This window comes from Hemitrygon akajei, chromosome 16 (genome assembly GCF_048418815.1).
Source record: "Hemitrygon akajei chromosome 16, sHemAka1.3, whole genome shotgun sequence".
NCBI lineage: Eukaryota > Metazoa > Chordata > Chondrichthyes > Myliobatiformes > Dasyatidae > Hemitrygon > Hemitrygon akajei.
This window is the reverse complement of record NC_133139.1, coordinates 35,416,065-35,436,412: the sequence shown is the minus strand read 5'-3', so window position 1 is coordinate 35,436,412 and position 20,348 is coordinate 35,416,065. Positions and strand designations below refer to the sequence as shown.

At 38.6% G+C, this 20,348-nt stretch overlaps 1 protein-coding gene across 1 annotated transcript in view; it reads right to left on the bottom strand.

The window, feature by feature from the left end:
• Positions 1-8,924: 8,924 nt before the first annotated feature.
• The window catches only part of LOC140739979 (protein-lysine 6-oxidase-like), a 30,140-nt gene continuing 18,716 nt past the window's right edge, over positions 8,925-20,348 (bottom strand). The window contains exons 5-7 of the mRNA XM_073068708.1: positions 19,850-19,945; positions 12,804-12,919; positions 8,925-11,781 (exon numbers count right to left, since the gene is read on the bottom strand). Of these exons, the coding sequence (XP_072924809.1) occupies positions 11,775-11,781; positions 12,804-12,919; positions 19,850-19,945 (219 nt within the window). The 3' untranslated portion in view covers positions 8,925-11,774. The remainder of the gene's footprint in view (positions 11,782-12,803; positions 12,920-19,849; positions 19,946-20,348) is intronic.

The following is a 20,348-nucleotide window of genomic DNA, read 5'->3' as shown; positions in this document are numbered from 1 at the left end:
TCATGGGTCCAATATGTTTTCCAAGCAGAGGCACAAACACCAACACCTGCTTGTCCTCTGTTTAGGCAGTGGTTCATGCTGTTCGGTTCAGACAGTTGTGGCATCATTCAGTACATTTTTAAAGTCACTTTTAGTTGGCTTTATTACAAGGAATGTGGCCTGCAAATTGTGAATGAATCTCCAATCAAGTTGTAGTTCACATCCCCACAATGGTGGTGCTCCTGTTTTTACCACAAGGAGGACCAGCATTGTGAGGATATGAACCTACAAGCTCATTGTGGCTTGTTGGTTGTTGTAGTTCACAGTTACCAATGTTATTGCCATGGGAGTTATGTTTTCTCCAGAATAAATTCTTAGCTGGAAATCTGCAGGCTTCAGTTTGGTATCTTTGAAAAGCTGTTCAAACTCATTTTGTGGAATGGCTGAAGCAGCAGAGCCAGTGTCCAATTCTATTTTAATTAATTTGCTATTTTTTCTGGTGTAAGCCATATTGCTTGTCTATTATTAATTTTACATTTTAAATCTCAAGGCTGCACAGTCCTGTATCATTCTCATCATTATCAGATTTTTCATCAACAACATGCAAATTAGTACTCTTTTGAAATCGCATTTTGACCTTTGAGTATTTTCTCTTCCTTATGTAGACACTTAATTTTTGTCTGCCAAATATGCTCTTTGTATGTGTCCTACTTTGTTGCATTTTCTGCACATTTCGCCTTTAAATCTGATTTGTTTGGTGTATGTAAGCCCTGTCACAACAATAACACAATTTCAAGCAAGAGAAAATCTGCAGATGCTGGAAACCCAAGCAACAAATTGCAGGAGGAACTCAGCAGGCAGCATCTATGGAAAAGAGTATTGTCGACGTTTTGGGCCAAATCCCTTCGTCAGGACAACCACACACAACTCGTTCAACCATGTCGGTTTCTGTTTAGAGGCTGCATTTTATTCATGCTCACTTTCATTCCTGACTGCAACACATTTGCAACTCTGTGGTTTCCACTGAAAACAACGATTTCCACTGCTCTTTTAAATGAAAGCTGTGCTTCAGTTAGGAGCCATTTTTGAATACTTCTTTTTAAGATTCCAGAAACTAAATGATCTCCGAGTGTATCATTAAGACCATTATCAAACTGACAATGGCCAGACAATCTCTTCAATTGAGCTGCTGGAATGGGCTCCCCTTTCTTTTGATTCTGCATATGAAACCTGAAGTGTTCTGCAATCAACAATGGCTTCGGTTCTAAGTGTTCCTGCTTCACTTTGACAATAGCAGCAAACCTTATTCTGATGGTTTGATTGGAGCAGTCAAACTTTGAAGCAAACTGTATGCCTTTAAACCCAACAAACTCAGCAGAATTGGCACTTGCTTCTCATTGGCTATTTCATTCGCTTCATAATACTGTTCCAATTGTTCAGTATAAGTGAGCTAATTACCTATTGTATAACCAAATTCATCTATCTCTCTAATGTAGCCAGCCATTTCTGCTTTTTTAATGATTATTATCACACAGCCCTCACTCTTTATAAACCCGTGAATTCTTCTGTTTTCTGATTTTTTTTAAAAATCTGGATTGTTTCTTTCCTTTCGAGAAATATTTGCTGCACTGCTTTTTGCATAAACCTCGACTGCCTCCATGTGCTGGGCTGTCTACTCGCTGTTGCATGCTCTTTTTTTAAGTTCGGACGTCTCGCTGTGTTGCAAAATGTTGGTAGCCATCGCCAGTTCGTTTTAAAAATACCTTGTCACCAATGTTATGTTTTATTACTTCAAAACATTAAGTTAATTCCAAGGAAGGCAGGGGAGTCCAAAAATACGGGTGTAACTTCAAGTTTACTTCAAGCATTTATCATTTGGTAGAGTATGGCATTTATCATTTGGTAATGATGTAGGCAATTAATGTATGTATTTTTACATATAAACCATAATTAATTATTTACATGAACAAGTATGCTTAATCAAATTTTATATATATATACAAGATTACTCTAACATTACTGAAATATTAAATACACAACATTCTTACCTTTCCAAAGATATACCTTTTATTCTACCCAGCCCTCTTCCACCTTCTCTACTACTAAAAACTAACTTGTTTTTTCTTTTCCCAGTTCTGATAAAGTCTGATAATACCTGAAACATTACTTGTTTTTTACCTTCCATCAATCCTGCCTGATCTCCTGAGTGTTTCCAACATTTTCCAAATTCAGATTTCCAGCTACAGCAGTTTTAATGAACAGTCATTCCAAAGGGTTATTGTTTATTTATTCCCTCACATATCAGGCTGATCCATTGTTTGGTAATAAAAGATCATGATGCATAGTTACCTATTCTTATTCTTCCCTGAAGAGTTAATATTCCACACAATAAGTTGTGAAATTTAAGTCAATATGACTTATTTGGGGGAGTTTAGGACCAGAGGGTACAATTTCAGAATAGAAGAATGTCCCTTTGGAAAAAGATGAGGAGGAATTCTTTTAGCCAGACGGTAGTGAATCTGTGGAATTCATTGCCACAGATGGCTGTAGAGGCCTAGTCATTGGGTATATTTAAAATGGAGGTTGATAGGTTTTTGATTAGTAAGGGCATCAAAGATTACAAGGAGAAGGAAGGACAATGTGGTTCAGAGGGATTATAAATCAGCCATGATGGAATGGTGGAGCATTCTTGATGGGCTGAATGTCCTAATTCTGTTCCAATGTTTTATAGTCTTACTTGTGAGCTAAAAAATGATTATAAAAACTGTGATAGTGTCATAAAAGTTCTGAACATCCTTCAGCAAAGCTAACCTGTCACCCTTAGAGTCTAAGCAACAAATGACTCCAATCTCACTTCAACATCATAAAGCAATTAGTAAAAGAAAAGGTTGTTCTGGTCTAAATGAAAGGTTTGTAATTTGATGTTCATTACAGACAAAATGAAAAGATATTTGATTTGAATCAGGGTTTTGCTCTTTAGGACTATTTGATAGACTTAAGAATGTAGGCTGAAGGGAATTTTGCCAACTGAGTAATTTCAGTATTTGGATCCTTGGCGTGAATAAGAGTAGGAGGTTTTATGCTGGGCCTCCATTTCAACACAACAAGGAAGAGGAATTTGTAGCCAAACATAATTTGGACATGGGAAAATAGAGGAAAGTTCAAAGGAGCAGTGATGATAATGAAATACTCAGCAGGTCAGAATATGTCTGAGGAGAACAAATTTCATTGTTGACCTCTTATCCAGAATGGGCAATGTTAAAGATCAACAGTAATCGAAAAGGAATTTAATAAGGGAAATGTGGGGGACAGTAAAACAAACACACACAGATAGGAATACACTAGAAAAAGGGAAGTATTGTAAGATTAATCAGAGGAATTTATAAGACAGAATGTTCAAAAAGCTGATTGAGATAAGACAGATAGAAATGAAAACAGGAAAGACTAGCAAAGTCAAATAAGTTCCAGGAGTTCAGGACTCCAGGGAAGAATAATGCAGGTCAATATCACAGTGATGGCAAACTTTCCAGAATACTGTCACTAAAATGTTCCCAATGCATCACTTCTTCCATTATTGGACCATCGCCTACAAGCATATTCACCTGTCATCTTTACATTTCTTTCTAAAGAGAAAAGTGAAGGCTAAAATGAACTTTTTAAGTAATTGAAGCCTATCAGGGCAAGGATAAGCAGCTTAAAGGGGATCTGAGGAAATACTTTTAAACCAGGGAATGGTTGATAAGTAACATCTAGTTGAGCACTTGAATTGCAAAGGCAGAAAAGGCTAGAACTAAGTGCCAATAAATACGATTAATATAGATAGTCGACATGGACGTTGTGGGTCAAGGGGCCTGTTTCTTAAATTAAGCTACAAAAATGGTTCTTGAAAATCAATCACCCCTTCCAGATGCTGCAGAAGGGAGGAAATTGCTGAGTTTCTGACCATAATTTTTAACTTCTCCCTGGTAATAGGAATCATGCCAGGCAAGTGGAGACTTGCTAATGAGGAAGGAATAAACAAAGTACTTGTGGATCAGTTAGTTTAACCTAGCTGGTGGGCACATTATTATATTTCATTGAGGGATAGTATAAATCTCTATTTAGAGAAGCAAAGAATAATCAAGCATAGTGAACATCGATTTCCCAAAAGGCAAACAAAAACATTTTCAGGACAATCAAGGAGGGTAGTGTGTTTGATGTAGTCTATGTGGATTTTAGCACGACTTTTGACAGGATCCCATATGGCAGGCTGGTTGGAAAAGTAAAAGCCAGTGGAACCCAAGGGAGAATATCAAATTGAATCCAAGATTGTCTGAGTGTCTGGAAGCAAAGGATAATGATAATCAGCTGTTCTAGTGACTGGAACCAGTGTAGCTCCTTAGGGGTCATTGCTTGGTTCTATGTTTTTTTTGTAATATATATTAAACACTAAATCCTAAATGCAACTTTCACGATAAAGAAATTTGTAGGCGATTAGAAAATATGTACATATAATTTGACAGTGAAAGTGAGAAAGAAAGTTTTAGACAGCAGGAAGATTTAGATGCTCTGGTCAGTTAGCCAACAAATTCAGTCCAGAAAAGTGTGATGTAATGCACTTCAGGAGGTCTAATAAGGCAAAACAGTGATTGAGACAACACTGAAAGGTGTGAAGGGACACTGAGACCTTGGACTGTTATGTCCACAGATCCTTAAAGGTAGATTGATAAAATAGTTAAATATCAGAAAACCTTTATTAGTTAAGACAATACAAGAGTAGGGAAGTTCTGCTACAGCTGGTATACAACACAGATTAAGAAACTATTGCAGTTTATATCATGAAATTATAGAAAAGATCTGTTTGCACTAGAGATGATGTAGAGATTAATAAGGATGTTATTGCAACTTGGAAATTTTAGCTATGGAGATAGGATAGACAGAGTTTGTTTTCTTTGAAATGGAGGAGGAGGCACAAGGGAGACAATTGACAAGTTTGTAAAGAGAACAAAGGAAGGCACAGGGCACCAAATTAAGGTCATTGATAGTAAGATTACGAGAGCAAGAGAGACAGAGAAAAAAAAATCAAAGGATACGAGTCTGGAACTCACAGTCTAAAAACGCAGTTGAGCCAGAAACTCTCATCCCATTTAAAAGTAGTCGAAAGGCCACTAGCCATGCGCTGGTTAGTGGGGAGCTTGTTTTCAAACAAACACTGTGCCAAATGGTCTCTTTCTGTGCCCCAAATACCTATGAATGTGGCAAGTGTTTCTCAATGCAGTGTCTAGGCCTACCTACTTAACATGCTTCATCAGTGATCCTCTCTTTATCATGATCTCTTTAATAATCCAAATAATAAGATAGTCCATGCTCACTTCCTGTAAATCTTGAATAACATTTAGACCTGGGCTGAGGTGCACATCTGACATTTCTGCAGCAAGTGTAAGGCATTGATTGTCTCCAAAAGGAAAAAGTTTTACAGTTTAACTACCATTCCATGATATTTAGTGCTATTACCATCAAGTTTATTTACTAGCATACAAGTTCACTTAAAATCTCTAACAGACCAAGCTGATAAAATGTCAAGGCTGCAAGAACAGGTCAGTGTTCATGCACAACAGGTCAAATGTCATGACAAGTGACTTACCTCCCAAGCCCCCAAAGTCTTTCTCTGTCCAAGAATATATATTCTTCACCATGATAGATTAAAGCAGTTTCAAAGCAATAAAAACAAGATCAATGCTAGCCAAAAAAAACCTTGCACTCCACCTTAAACATTCACTCCTTTTCAGTGGCTATAGTAGTGGGCCTGAACAGAACTCCATGGCCTCTTAAACCCAAACCTGCAACCTCCACCACTTAACAAATGCTGTAGGTACATGAGAAATTCACTACCCTCAAGTCCTACTCCAAGTAGCTCACCAAACTGATTTTAAATTTTATTACTAACCCTTTGTCACCAGGTTCAATTCTTATTTCCACAGGACAGTAATGCAGGATCCTAACCAAGATAGCAGCAATTCAAGACTGTGGTTTATCTCCATATTCTCAGACATATTCAGTGACTTCCAGATCCCATGGATCATTAAAAGAGTTATCTATCATTGGTGAAAAATAACAGAAATACTAAAGACAAGGAAAATCTATTTTTTTCCAAAATGATTTTATTCAACATAATATTTATACAAACACTCCTTTCACAAAAATACATACTATAAATATGAGAAAGGAAGTGGGTTACAATAGTAATAAATGAAAATTAAATCCTATGGAAACTATTAGATCCCGCAGAGTATTTTTTTAAAAATCCTTCAAGTCTCCTTTTAAGTTGCCTGCAAGAAAAGTCGTCACATTTAGGTGTTGAACATGAATGCAAAAGCTTAGAGAAAAAGTGGGAATTCTTGCTTAAATCATTCTTCAAACAATGAAAACATAGGCCTGGAAGCACCAGCACAGCACCAAGGAAAACAGCTGAATATTGACAAATATCAGGACTGGTCACATCCCTCCCATGCACTGGAGGTAAATGCCATTCCTCCTGGAAGAACCAGCTTTTAATGATGCTCAAACCGAATGTTATTCAAAGCATTAGACATATTTTACCTTCAATCATAAGATGATACCTATAGAACTGAAGTAGACTGATCCTGACAGGAATCCCAGTTATTACACTTCTCACCAACTTCCTCCATCAAAATTAAATGACAAAGAAATCTTGAAAACAATGTGGTAACATTCTGTTAGATCAGAAAATGAGTGACAAGCTGATGACTGACATCTGATAAAGGAGGTGGCACCCAAAACCTTTTCCACACACGGATGTAGCTTCTAATCAACACCTACAGCAAGAGGAACATCTACTCTTCCAAAGGTGTTCCTCAATTAAATTTGTGATTTCCAAAATTCTCAAGTAAAACTTCACTCTGTATTGCTCAGAAAGTCAAATTCAGGATCACTCTCATTCTCAGGATGCAGACTGCCATCCACATACGACACTTTGTTGCTTACTTCTGCATTGTCAAGACACTTCTGCACTCACATTGAGGGACATTTGTCTATGTTGCATTCACTTAAAAGTATAGACAGGCAAAAAGGGGTCACATGTCTTTATAAACACCTTCCCCTGGCAACTAAGCATGTAAGGAAGGTACCTCCTGCATGTACTGTTCTTCAGGAGCTTGTGCAACTTCATTTGCTCTCCTACAATAACTACCACCCCTGCTATCACACAATTATGTAATCATTCCTAGCCAACAGTCCTCAGCAGCAAAGTTGCTGGATTATTGTGTTGTGAGCCGTTAAGGGCCATTTCTGAAGATCAGAACTGTCAGAGAAACTACAAGTGCAGGAAATTTGATCCCTAATACCTCCTGATCCTTAAACATATTTGTTTATTTTTTGGAAGTCCACTAGCAGTGTTTTCAAATTAATGTTTCATGGGTGCTTTTAAACAGCATTAGGAAGATTTTATTTCTATTATTTATTTATTTCTCAGGATCAGGCCACCATTAGAGAAGCCAGCAATTATTCTCCAAAATACCCAAGATCCAACATTGTCAACTGACTTTAAAGGAATTGTTTCTCTGGATCATTTCAGTGAGCCTTTAAGAATCAGTCTAACTGGGTCTGGAGTAATTTATGAGGTGGGAGATGCAGATTTTCTCCCTTTAGACACAAATCAAATAGATTGCTATTTTAACAATCCAATGGCTTTGTGGTCATGGCCGTAATGACAACTCCTAGACTGAAAATTAATTCCACAGCTGCAAAGGTATGATTTGAACCTAAATCTCTGGATTGTTGAATCTAGGCCCTTTCTAGTCTGGTAATTTAACCATATGCCTTCACCATTTTAGTGTCCAAAAATTGGTAAAAATGAATTTCTGGGCCATAATGTCCATAAATCAGGGTATCTGGTTATTGAGAAACAAGCTCTTTATCACTTAGATCCAAATTCAACCGAGGCCAGGTAAGGGAATGAAAGTCTTCAGGCTGGACCATTATAGTCTTCTGTGAAATAGCTCAACCCAGATCCTAAAGGTAGCACAGAACTGGCATCAACTTGGCAGATACACAAAACTAATTTTTCTTTGGGGGGTGGACTTGGCATGATAGATATAGAGTTGATGTCTTCCTGAGGCTCTGGTGTATTAGAACCAAGGATCACACTCTCAAAATAGTAAACACAAAGTGCACTGCAGATGCTGTGGTCAAATCAAGACATACAAAAAAGCTGGATGAACTCAGCAGATCAGCAGCATCCACTGAAAGGAGCAGTCAACATTTTGGGTCAAGACCCTTCATCAGGACTAAAGAAGGAGGGGGCAGGGGCCCTATAAAGAAGTTGGGGGGAGGGTGGAAAACCAATCAGAGGAAAGATCAAGGGGTGGGGGAGGGGAAGCAGGGAGGGGATAGGCAGGAGAGGTGAAGAAGGAATCTAGGGGAAAGCACTATGGGTAGTAGAAGAAGGCAGAGTCATTAGTGGTGATAGGCAGCTAGAAGAGGAAACAGAGTGAAGGTGGGATGGGGGAAGGGAATTACCCAAAGTTGGAGAATGCAATGTTCATACCAAGGGGCTGGAGACTACCCAGACGGTAGATGAGATGTTGTTTCTCCAACCGAAGTTTGGCCTCATCATGGTAGTCTCCAGCCCCTTGGTATGAACATTGAATTCTCCAACTTTGGGTAATTCCCTTCCCCCATCCCACCTTCACTCGGTCTCCTCTTCTAGCTGCCTATCACCTTTCATGACTCTGCCTTCTTCTACTACCCATAGTGCTTTCCCCTTAGATTCCTTCTTCACCTCTCCTGCCTATCCCCTCCCCCACCCCTTGATCTTTCCTCTGATTGGTTTTCCACCCTCCCCCCACCTTCTTTATAGGGCCCCTGCCTCCTCCTTCTTTAGTCCTGACAAAGGGTCTCTACCCGAAACGTTGACTGCTCCTTTCAACGGATGCTGCCCGACCTGCTGAGTTCATCCAGCTTTTTTGGACACTCACAAAATAATTTGTTACCGGTTCAGGACTGAGGTAAGAAGGCATTTTCAACCCATTCCTCCCCTTACCCCCCACCCCACAGTATCTCCAGAATTCTTCATCTAGGAAGATTGTGGAGACTTAGTCAGACTATCCAACAATTTTTAGATATTAAGGAAATAAAGGATATGGGCTCAGTGAAGGAAAGTGGCACAGAAGTAAAAGATCAGCCATGACCTCACTGAATGGAACAGCAGGCAAAAGGGAGTAAATGGCCTTGTTCTGGTTCTATTTCTTGTGTTCCTGTGTAATGAAAGATCTGGAAAATGCAGGATGGACACAATTAGATATATTATGGTAAATGGGAATGTTCAATCCTTAACACAAATGTAAAAACACAAGCAAGAGGAGTAGGAGTAGATCATATGTCTCAAACTCTAACAACTCACCAACTTTACTGACCTCAGTCCTAAATGTATGCAACATCCATAGCCCTCCAAAGCATAACAGCATCTTCAGGGTCATCTTTAGGAGGTAGGATAGACTTTTAATTTAATTTTGATCTAAGGTCAATCTTCAGACTAAGATCAACACTGATTGGAGTTGCTCAAACACCACTAACTATTACTAACATTTTAAAGACCAAACTGGGGGAGCTGGAGAACAAAGACTGCCTATTTCTACCAGGATTAATTTTATAAATACTCTCAGATCTCTCATGTTACATTTGGATCAAATAAGATTATATCTTTTTCATTAGAACAAAAGAATAAATGTATAATAATGCTAAACCACTATGAATACATTACAAATCCTACTTTAGAGTTGCTGAATAGATGACCTTACAAAACTGCATAAAACTACAAACCAAATTTTATAGGAGCTCTTAAGTAACTTAGCAAACATCAACAATGCCATGCGGAATTTTATTAAACATTTCAAAGCCAGCTCTTGTGAAATTAAGGAAGTGTCATATCTTTTCCCTATATTCAATCAAACCTCTATTTTCTAATATATATTCTCAGGGATTTTGCTTTTAGAATCCCTGTATAATACCAACCTAACTGATGTAATTCAGTTTTCAAATTCTGAAGATCAAAGAAGATTCAAATTCCTGTTTCTTTCCATCTGGCTCAAACATTCTTTTGTCCTTGAACCGTGGGAGCTCAGTATAGATCTCTGCCCTTAGTGCAAATATTAATGCAGCTTTCAAACATTTCAAGCCTTAGTTTATCACTGAGTTTGCAGAACAAAATTAAAATCCAAAACGCAGCAACAGGCTCATTACAAAAATAAATCAATGTCTGAGGATATGACCATTCTAGTACAACATAAACACCATGTGTTTTTATATCTAATCATATTTAATGTTGTTAAAATTCAGTCTCTTGCTCTTCCTTGGCCTTTTTAATAGATCTACTGTATTTGTTTTAAATTTCTTGCTAATAGCAAGTTCTATATCGGAATAGACTCGGCTTTACAATTTCCTATCAAAAGGAAGGTACAGTATGTTTTATTGGAACTTAAACTAACATTCAATCAATAGCAAAATTTAGATTTTTAACAATTTCCCATTGTGTTCCCGCAAACATCAGAGATGCCATGATTTATTTCAGACAATTGAGATCCTTCTGATCTCATATCAAACTTATCTTCATTAAAACTACCTTCTCTGTTCTCTACCCAATGTCCTAGTCATAGGGTCAATAGCATAAAAACAAGGAATGTATTCTTCAATGCACAATGCATTTTAGAATATAGGCTCAAAGAATTCAAATTTCCTTCCAAAAAAAACTTTATGAGAAATTCTTGAAGGATTGAATGGGTGCAGATTGTTCCACTAGACTAGCTAATAGAGTTTCATTTAAATTGAAATATCAAGGTAAACGATGAAAGATAAAGAGATACAGTTGTGTTATGTCATGAACAACCATGGTTTGAAAACTTGAGAGTGAAGGGGAGGAAATAATTTTAGAAAGTACCAATTTTCATATTAACCACTTCAAAATTGCGAAAGGATGAAGGAATAAAAGTTGAATGTGTACTTAAAAGGAGATTAATTAATAATTGTCAAGACTTGGGACCACTTCAAAAGTAATATTAAATTCTTGCCATAACAAAATTGTTATCAAATTTGTGAGAGGAGGATACTCCAAGTATCAGCAAAAATATCTCAGTTAAAAAAACTACCATTTCCAAGACTCTTGAACACTTAAAATACCGAAAAGCCTTTTATTGATTGCCGTATATATCACTGTTCAAACCAAGAGCTCACTGGTTGGGGAATTGCAGCAAGGGGGCCAGGTTCTATTAACTTGGTGCATTTGATATTCAGCGAACATTGGTCTCCCAATTCCACAGGACACCTTGAATGGTTATTGGGTGGAAGTATAATGGAGCAAGCCAAACACATTTACATTCTTAAAAATGGATAGTTAGATCTTCTTTGACAAGCTTTTAGTTACCAGACAATATGTCACAAAATTTCAGAACAGGCATAAAAGAAAGATAATGTTACTTATATTTTGGTTAAAGACAAGCTCTCTGCATCTATTGAAGATCACTGGAGGAAAACTGCAGCAGGAGCTAAAAGACAGACAGAAAGCAAGATAGATCATGATTCTGGAACCCCAAAATTAGATTAATTCTATTTTTTTAGTTCTAGTTTTTCATAAAACTCCCTGCAGAAGTGTAACGAATATTGTAAGTTGATATATATATGTTGTGGTTCCGAAGCAGGAATAAAATTGCTCACTTCCACCATAAACTGTTAAATACAAACACAAAACTGAAGCAAAAAGCAGGAGATTTCACACACTTCTGACCATTCACTGGGTCTCATCCTCAGAATCTGTTAAGAGAAATTTTTAAAATATTATAAATAAATTGAAGGAAGCCAGAAAGAATTTAAGATCGTTAGTCATTATCCTGGTATTAATGTGCTCAGTGCCGTCAATACCATTACTGAGAGGCAAAGTTTTAGGACAATGGATCTGAGCCAGTATTATAAATTACTTCATTTTGTGCAATTACCAAATAAAAGTACTGTACATTTACACAGGAAGATGAAGTAAGTTGTTTTATGGAAAATCTATGCCCTCTTTTCACGGACATCTTTTATTTTTACTAGATTAAGGATTGATATTCCTTTTGATAGAGTTTGTAGTTTTGTTTTATACATTGCAAATCAAGAAGAAAGGGAGCATTACTGGATTCCAGCTCAGGTAGCATCCCATAGCCTTAAAAACATAGACACAGGGCAAAGGATGCTGAGATTGGCCTTAATCCACAATTAAATATGATTCCCTAAGAAAATGTTATCAGGGAGATGATGGGCTCAATTTTGAATTCAGGGTTAAAGTAGAACACCATTAAGAGCAGCCAGACCTTGGACAAAACAACATGAAATTCCTGGAACATTACAGGGGAAGGGGGTGGGTTTAAATAAATTGTCAAAATGATGAAAGATTAAATATTGAGAATATTATCTCTGGCCAGTGAATTAGTCGTAGGAAGACAAAGACTTAGCAGTTATACAAGAAAATGACATTATTTCACTCAACGATTATTAGGTTATGTAATTTATTTTCCCAAACTGTCATTAGAACCATGCCAATTAAAATAATTAAAAATAATTGGAAAGTAAAAAGTAAAGAGAATTGGAAAATTATGTAAAATTTCCATTGAATCTACTGATACTGTACAAACACAATAGGACAATTTATTTACCACTGTCCTGAATTTTATGTGGTTACACTAGTGTTCCCCAAAATGGGTCAAATATTGTAAGTGAAAGTTCCATCTGTCATCTGTTAGGCCTTGACATTCAGAGTACTACAACTTTCACATGCAATTTAACAAACCACCACAAACCTTGTAATTCTGCAATTTCTGGCTGACACATAGCTCCCAGTATAAAGTATATCACATCTAACCACATTGTTGGTTACATCTGACTCTGGTACCAAGAATCCTGGATTTACTGAAACCTACAAAGGAAATAATAGAAATTATTCGACTGAAATAATTCAACAAAAATATAAGTATGGAACATTCAGCCCCAATTGATCAATCGCTGAATATACTAGCATAACACTAATTGGAAAAGTTCCAAGTCAAATTAATTAATTTCAGCTATGTTTAATATAAGGTTCTGTACATGGAACAAGCACATTCATTAAAGCATTTCAATAAAGATGCTGTACAGGGAACAGGCATATTCATTAAAAGGTAGCCAAAGCTTCCTCAATGCTTGATTATATGAAGTCAGCATTTCAATGGTGAATATTATCAGCAATGCTTAAACTTGAGTCAATTTTAATCTGAACAACTGGACAAATTGGTAATCAGCCATTCATGTTATACTCTGACAAACAAATAGAAAGAATATTTGGGTGAGTTTCTAAACAGAGACCCATCAAACCTCATGGTTAAAATCAACCCTTTGTGTGTGGATCATGAAGGATCATCAACCCTTTGGGCGTGGATCTTTAAAATCAACCCTTTGGGTGTGGAACACATGAAGTATCTTTACAAAAGGTGGCTAACACTCTTCGAATCCAAGTCTCAACAAAACCTAGCCAACAAGAAAGTGCACCTAACAAGAATCAAATACCCTTGCACCAAAGCAAATCCATGCCCTCGAAAGTAGAGTAGAGCACCGTACTTATGAGAAAAAATGAGGAGGCTTCAAAGCAGAATAAAAATATCCTTAAGATTATTGGTGATTCAACTAATTTTGTCATGTTTCTACAAACAGAGACACATATATCATGTACTCTTTCTGTCTCCCCGGGAGTCAGGATGACAGAGTAAATTTAAGAAGTAGAATGACAACATGGAATTAGATTTCCAGTGCTGCAGATCCCAGGTCCTAGAATCTGGATGAAGCATGAATTAGGTAAAGATATCAATACAGTGCATTGAAGGTCCTCAGAGACCTTCATTGTGGCAGTGAGCTATGGGCACCATCTGAAGGTACAAATTTATTGTTGGTGGAAGGGAAGCACCAACAGAAGAGTTCAGCAATGCAGCTGTGAGGATCACTGCTGTACGTGATGGTTTTTGTTGCAATGTGAGTATTACTAAAAGTAAGTTAATACTAATCGGGGAGCTGTTGGTAGCAAGACGCGGGATCTGGGGTTGGCGGGGTCTTTACTTTCGCTCTTTTACTCCCAGTATGCATTGTATATAGTTCCTCCACCCATGCCGCACGAGGTACCTGGAAGCCTCTGTATTGTAAATATCATTTGCCGTCCCAGATAAAGATGCTCTTTTGGCCATCAGGTTGTTGAGTGGTCTTTTTGTAAAGTAGAAGTTACCACATATTTTTGGCGACGAGGTAAACTGGTTTTGTGGACGGGTCAGCCCCATTTTCGATCAGGAGCTGTGAGCAGGCAAGGAGCCTCGTGTTCGGATGGCTGCGTTTGGAATGGTCAGCGTGTTCGACGAGCAAATCGAGGAGTGGCCGGAGTACGAGGAAAGGTTGGGCCACTTTCTCTGTGCCAATGGAATTACTGAGGATGCTAAGAAGTGCTCTATTCTCCTGAGTGTGTGTGGGGCAAAGACGTACAAGCTGATACAGAACTTAGCTACGCTGCAGAAACCAGGAGAAATTCCATACGACGAACTGGTCAAGCTCCTGGGGAACCACCACAATCCGAAGCCTTCAGTGATAGTTCAACAGTTCAAGTTTCACAGCCAGGTCCGGAAGCCAGGTAAGTCTGTGGGTGATTTTGTGGCCAAGCTTCGGCAGTTATCGAAGCATTGCAATTTCGGAGCCGTTTTGGATGACATGCTCCGTGACAGATTAGTATGCGGCATTAATAATGCTGCCGTACAACGCCGCTTGTTGGGGGAAACCCCACCGTTGACTTTCCAGAAAGCCCTAGAGGTTGCTCAAGGCATGGAGTTGGCTGCTAATAATGCCAAGGATATACAGAAAGGATATTGGGGGGGGGGGGGGGGGGGTCGCAGTCAACTCCCTTTACCTGAAACACCTGTTACTACATATGTGCCTCCATAGACTGTGTTTTCATTGGAGAGGCTGTCCGCGACACCTGTAAGGGCGACCTAGATCAAGCAATGGACAGAGAGGGACCCAGTCCTGTCTCGTCATGACTTTTCTTTTACAAGATTGGCCCAGAGTTGTGGAAGGAGAGGAACTGAGGCCTTATGCCAAACGCAAGACCGAACTGAGTCTGCAGGATGGTTGCATTTTCTGGGGGTCGAGGGTCATTGTGCCTCCCCCTGGCCGTTCACAGATTGTGGAGGAAATTCATGAGACTCACCCAGGGGTGTCTCGAATGAAAAGCCTTGCAAGATCCTACATCTGTTGGCCAAGAATGGATCAGGATTTGGAGAACAAGGTAAAATCATGCACGCAATGTCAGACCAATCAGAACATGCCACCACCAGCTCCTTTGCACCCATGGGAGTGGCCAGTCTACCCCTGGTCTAGGCTACATGTGGACTTTGCTGGCCCCTTTATGGGACAGATGTTTCTTGTAATGGTAGATGCGCATTCCAAATAGATTGAAGCTCACATCATGAGCAACATCACAGCCCCCTCAACCATAGACAAACTCAGGCAAGTGTTTGCAGTCCACAGGTTGCCTGACACTCTGGTCACTGATAATGGCCCAACGTTCACCAGTGAGCTGTTCAGTGAGTTCATGCGGCAGAATGGCATTCGCCAAATTTGGACGGCCCCTTTCCACCCAGCCTCAAATAGCTTGGCTGAACGGGCTGTTCAGACAGTGAAGGAAGGCCTGAAGCAGATGACAGGGGACTCTCTTGGTACCTGGCTTTTATGTTTCCTGTTTAAATACCGCCTCACGCCACAGACTACGACTGCACGCACTCCAGCAGAGATGCTGATGGGGCGTAGGCCTAAGTCTAGATTGGACCTACTGCACCCGGACATGAAGGCAAAAGTGGAGAGAAAGCAGGAAAAGCAGAAGGAGGGACATGATCAACATGTGCGAGAGAGACAGTTAGAACCGAATGACAATGTCTATGTGAGAAACAATCAGCAATGGCTACCTGGTGTTATTCTTAAGCAGAGTGGTCCAGTCTCCTATGTTGTTAAGCTGACTGATGGGCGTGTTTTCCGCAGACATCAGGACCATGTGCGCCTGCATCATGATTCCGGCTCAGAGGTAGATAGTTCCATGGAGTTTCCAATGGTGAGACAGACTACTGGGGAAGCGTGTTCACCAGTGACTTTGCTAGAGGGAGAGACACTGGCAGAGGGGGCAGAGTCCCCTGAAGAGGATGGACATTCTTATGCGGACACACAGACCCCTCTCATGTCCCCAACACTAGATCCACCCAAAACATCCTCACCAGCGGTGCCTGCTGGGTCACCGGGGGTAATACGTAGATCGCAGCACCCTCACAAACCTCCTGACAGACTGAATCTTTGATTGGATAATTTCTTTTGTTGTTAGATTGAATGTTGAATTTGCCATGTATTTTAGGTGTTTTTGTATTGGTAACCTATTGCTAATGATACCACTGTTTTTATTTCCCAGTTCTTCTATATTTGGGGAATGTTGGATTTTAAAGGGGGAGAAGTATTGTAATGTGAGTATTTTTAAAAGTAAGTTAATACTAATCGGGAAGCTGTTGGTAGCAAAAGGCGGGATCCGGGGTTGGCGGGGTCTTTACTTTCGGTTTTTTACTCCCAGTATGCATTGTATATAGTTCCTCCACCCAGGCCGCACGAGGTACCTGGAAGCCTCTGTATTGTAAATATCATTTGCCATCCCCGATAAAGATGCTCTTTTGGCCATCAAGTTGTCGAGTGGTCCTTTTGTAAAGTAGAAGCTACCACAGTTTTGGTATTGGTTTATTATTATCACATGTACCAAGGTAGTGGATACTGTACATACAGATCAAATCATTACATAGTGTATTAAACTAGAGCTAGGTAAAACAATAACAGAAAGCAGAATAAAATATAAAAGCTACCGAGAAAGTGCAGTAGAGGTAAACAACAAAGGGCAAGATTATAACAAGGGAGATTGTGAGGTCAAGTCCTTCTTATTGTATAAGAAATCCATTCAAGTGCCTGATAACAGTGGGATAGAATTGCCCTTGAGCCTGGTAGCACCTGCTTTCAAGCTTCTGTATATTACTCCCAATGGGAGAGGGGAAAAGAGAAAATGTCTGGGTAGGACATTTATGACATTCCTTAGTAAGGGATATGAGCAACCTCTAAATAGCCACTTTTAGAATCACAGCTTTCACAGAATAAGCTGCAGTCATTCACAGACTATCTTAGCAAAGAGCATTAGGATGAACATTTCCATTCACAATGGCTGTGATGCCAATTTTAGATAGGCATTATAAGAACATCAGAAATAGTTGCAGGGAAAGCCATTTGGTTCCTCTGCCATTCAGTAAGGTCACGGCTGATTTTCTTCCTCAGTGCCACTTGCCTGAATGACCCCATATCCCTTGATTATCTTAATATCCAAAATTCTATTGACCTTTGTCTTGAATATATACCCTGCATGCCTAATAGTGCAGTCCTGATGTGGCAGCATAGAAGTGACAGCACTGTACACAAATCCACCAGATTCAATGGTAAACATTCACTTTATGAATATAAATCAGGTGCAGGGCCATCTAGGCCAAGGACTGAATAGATACCATCTTATTCTATGCTGAGCTTCAAAGCTTGTTGAAGGCCTGCCATTCCTTTGTTAATGTTAGCTAGGTCAGCAAAAGGGGGTTGGCAGAAATCAAGAAATATTTATACAAAGATAAACATAAGCCAAGCTTCTCACTTCTGATGACTGTCCAGTGACTGCAGCTGCAATTATATGTGGATTCGATGTGAGGACAGAATTAATCTCAAATGGAATTTTATCAGAGAGAAATAACCTGCCAATGTTCACTAGCTGGGCTCACTTTCGATGAACTAACACTTGGGCATGAGGCTGAATGAAAGCCAACATCTGATTTAGAATCCAAACGTCCAGGAGAGTAAAGGAAACTGAAGTAATTTAAAAAAACAAAGAATTGGCATGCTGTCATCGTCCTGTTAAATTCTTTTTGAACAGGCAGAAATGTGGACAATCAACGTGAAATTCCTCACACCACATGTTCAAGAGACAACATCAGCTTGTTAATGCCAATCAAAAGTCTACAATAAGTTTAACAGGATTTTTCCCCACTTTCTACATAACTTGCTGTCCTGGAATGGTATATGATTCCATCTGCGCAGTTACAATCCCAAAGAAAATGAATTAGACAAGTTTGTAGGGAATGCTACAAATAGATGCGGAGAAACAAGGAGTGGCAAAGGGAGAGTAAATTGTCCAATGTGTCATCACCTCTGTCCTCTGAAATCAGAATTTGTTATAGTCCAAAGGATAAAAAAACACACTTTTCTAAATCAAAAAAAACATTTCCCCCAATACAGACGCGTCTCCAACTCAAGCTTCCCATCATTCAAACCAGAGTTCATGACAAGACTATAATTATTTTTTGAGTTTGCTTTTCCAGTTACCAGAACATGCTGTCAGGCAGAGCAGATTATATATGAAGAATAAGTTCACATAAAATTAAATTCAGTAAAATCCCATCTTAATCATTAGATGGCCAATCTGTTCATGAAAGTTCCTTTCTCCTTGCCCTGACCAATTTTATTTGTTCTAGCTAATAGACCAAAACAAAAACATAATTTGTATATTAATAACATATTCTAAAGCAGAGTTAAACTATGTGTTATTTAAATTTACTCTGAATTATTGAAACAGAAATAAAGCATAATTTTATAGTTTTTAATATTAAAAAAGCAGGAAAATCAACCTATGTTTGATTTTGAGAGGGGTTCATTTGCTCATTACTACCATTTGAGTTAATTGATAGATTTCCTCCATGATCTAATTGTAAATTTTGGTATAATTTTTTTTGCTGGCGGTTTGATGTTTATCTTTAGAAGCTTTTTGTATGATGCATGGCTCCGGGGTTGAACACCCAATGGGTTCTTTTTTTTCTCACTTTTTTCTTGCTTTAGTAGGGTTTATTTTCTTTTCTTCTCTTTTTTTGTGTCACCATATTTTTCAATCCTTAATATTGTTTTTATTTCTCTTTTGAGACATTGTAAGTGTAACTTACTTTGATGTACTCTTGTTATTTTCAATAATAATAATATAATAATAATAAAGATTTGAAAAGAAAAAGAAAAAAGCAGGAAAAAAGTAAAAGCGTTGAATTATTACAAAGCTCTCCAACATTACCTTTCATATCCCTCTTCATCTTATCTACTGCACTTAGTTATGTTACTCTCTTTCTCTATTGCTAAAATAACTTTTCTAAATCTGATTTTTTGGACTTGATACATTTTTCTTTACTTTAGTATTTTCCACCTGAGTAAAAGTTAATGAAAGAATGAATCCGTTCATTGTTAATTAAGTTACCCAATTTAACCAACTTGTGTATTAAATTACAGTTTTTGAGAAACCAAGTTCATAAAAATGAAATAAAAAACAGTAAATCATAATTAATAGCCTTAAGCATGGATTTTGAAAGATGAGAACTCCTAGGAATGAGAAAAGACAGAAAGTTGTTGAACCATTTTGAGATCCTGGCACTGAACTTGTTACAAATGGTCCAACAAGTCTAGACTTGAACATACTGAAAATGTGGAAAAGAAGCATGGTTTAGGACAAGGAAACCAGAGCATTGCGTGAGCATGGGGAGATGTTCAGTCCCACTGACTGTAATTGGAGAGATGAAATAAAGAGAGAGGCACAGACTCTTAAGGAGCAGAAAAGAGTGCAAGAGATGCAAAATGAGAACTGGCAGCTGGATTGAGAGCATGATCTATTTTAGATAAACTTGTGCTTCTAATCTGTTTTAATGATACTGTCATAGTGATAGAGCCAATAACATGGTTTCAGTACCTTCAATATGTAGTTGCCAGGAGCAACATCTGTAATGTCAATCCACTGACAGTCAATGTCCGCGTTGTATGTATCATAACATCCAGGACCTAACCCCTATTAGAAAACATGAACATTTAATCAATGAGTCAATAAAACTCTGGAATTGTATGCATGTTAGTTTTCTTTAAGATGTCATGGCCAAAAGCATTAGCTCTCAACTTGGTCTCTAGCAATTAGTGGTTAGAGGTTTGAGGAGTATGTGGATAAAGAAGGATTTACGAAGGTGGAGGGTGTACCATATGAGAGTAGGTTGGGTGTACTTGGCCTTTTCTCCTTGGAATGACGAAGGATGAGAGGTGACCTGAAAGAGGTGTTTAAGATGATAGGGGGCATTGATCATGTGGATAACCAGAGCCTTTTTCCCAGGGCTGAAATAGCTAACACGAGGGGGCATAGGTTTAAGATGTTTGGAAATGGGGGATGGCAGGGGTAAGTTTTTCACACAGAGAGCAGTGGA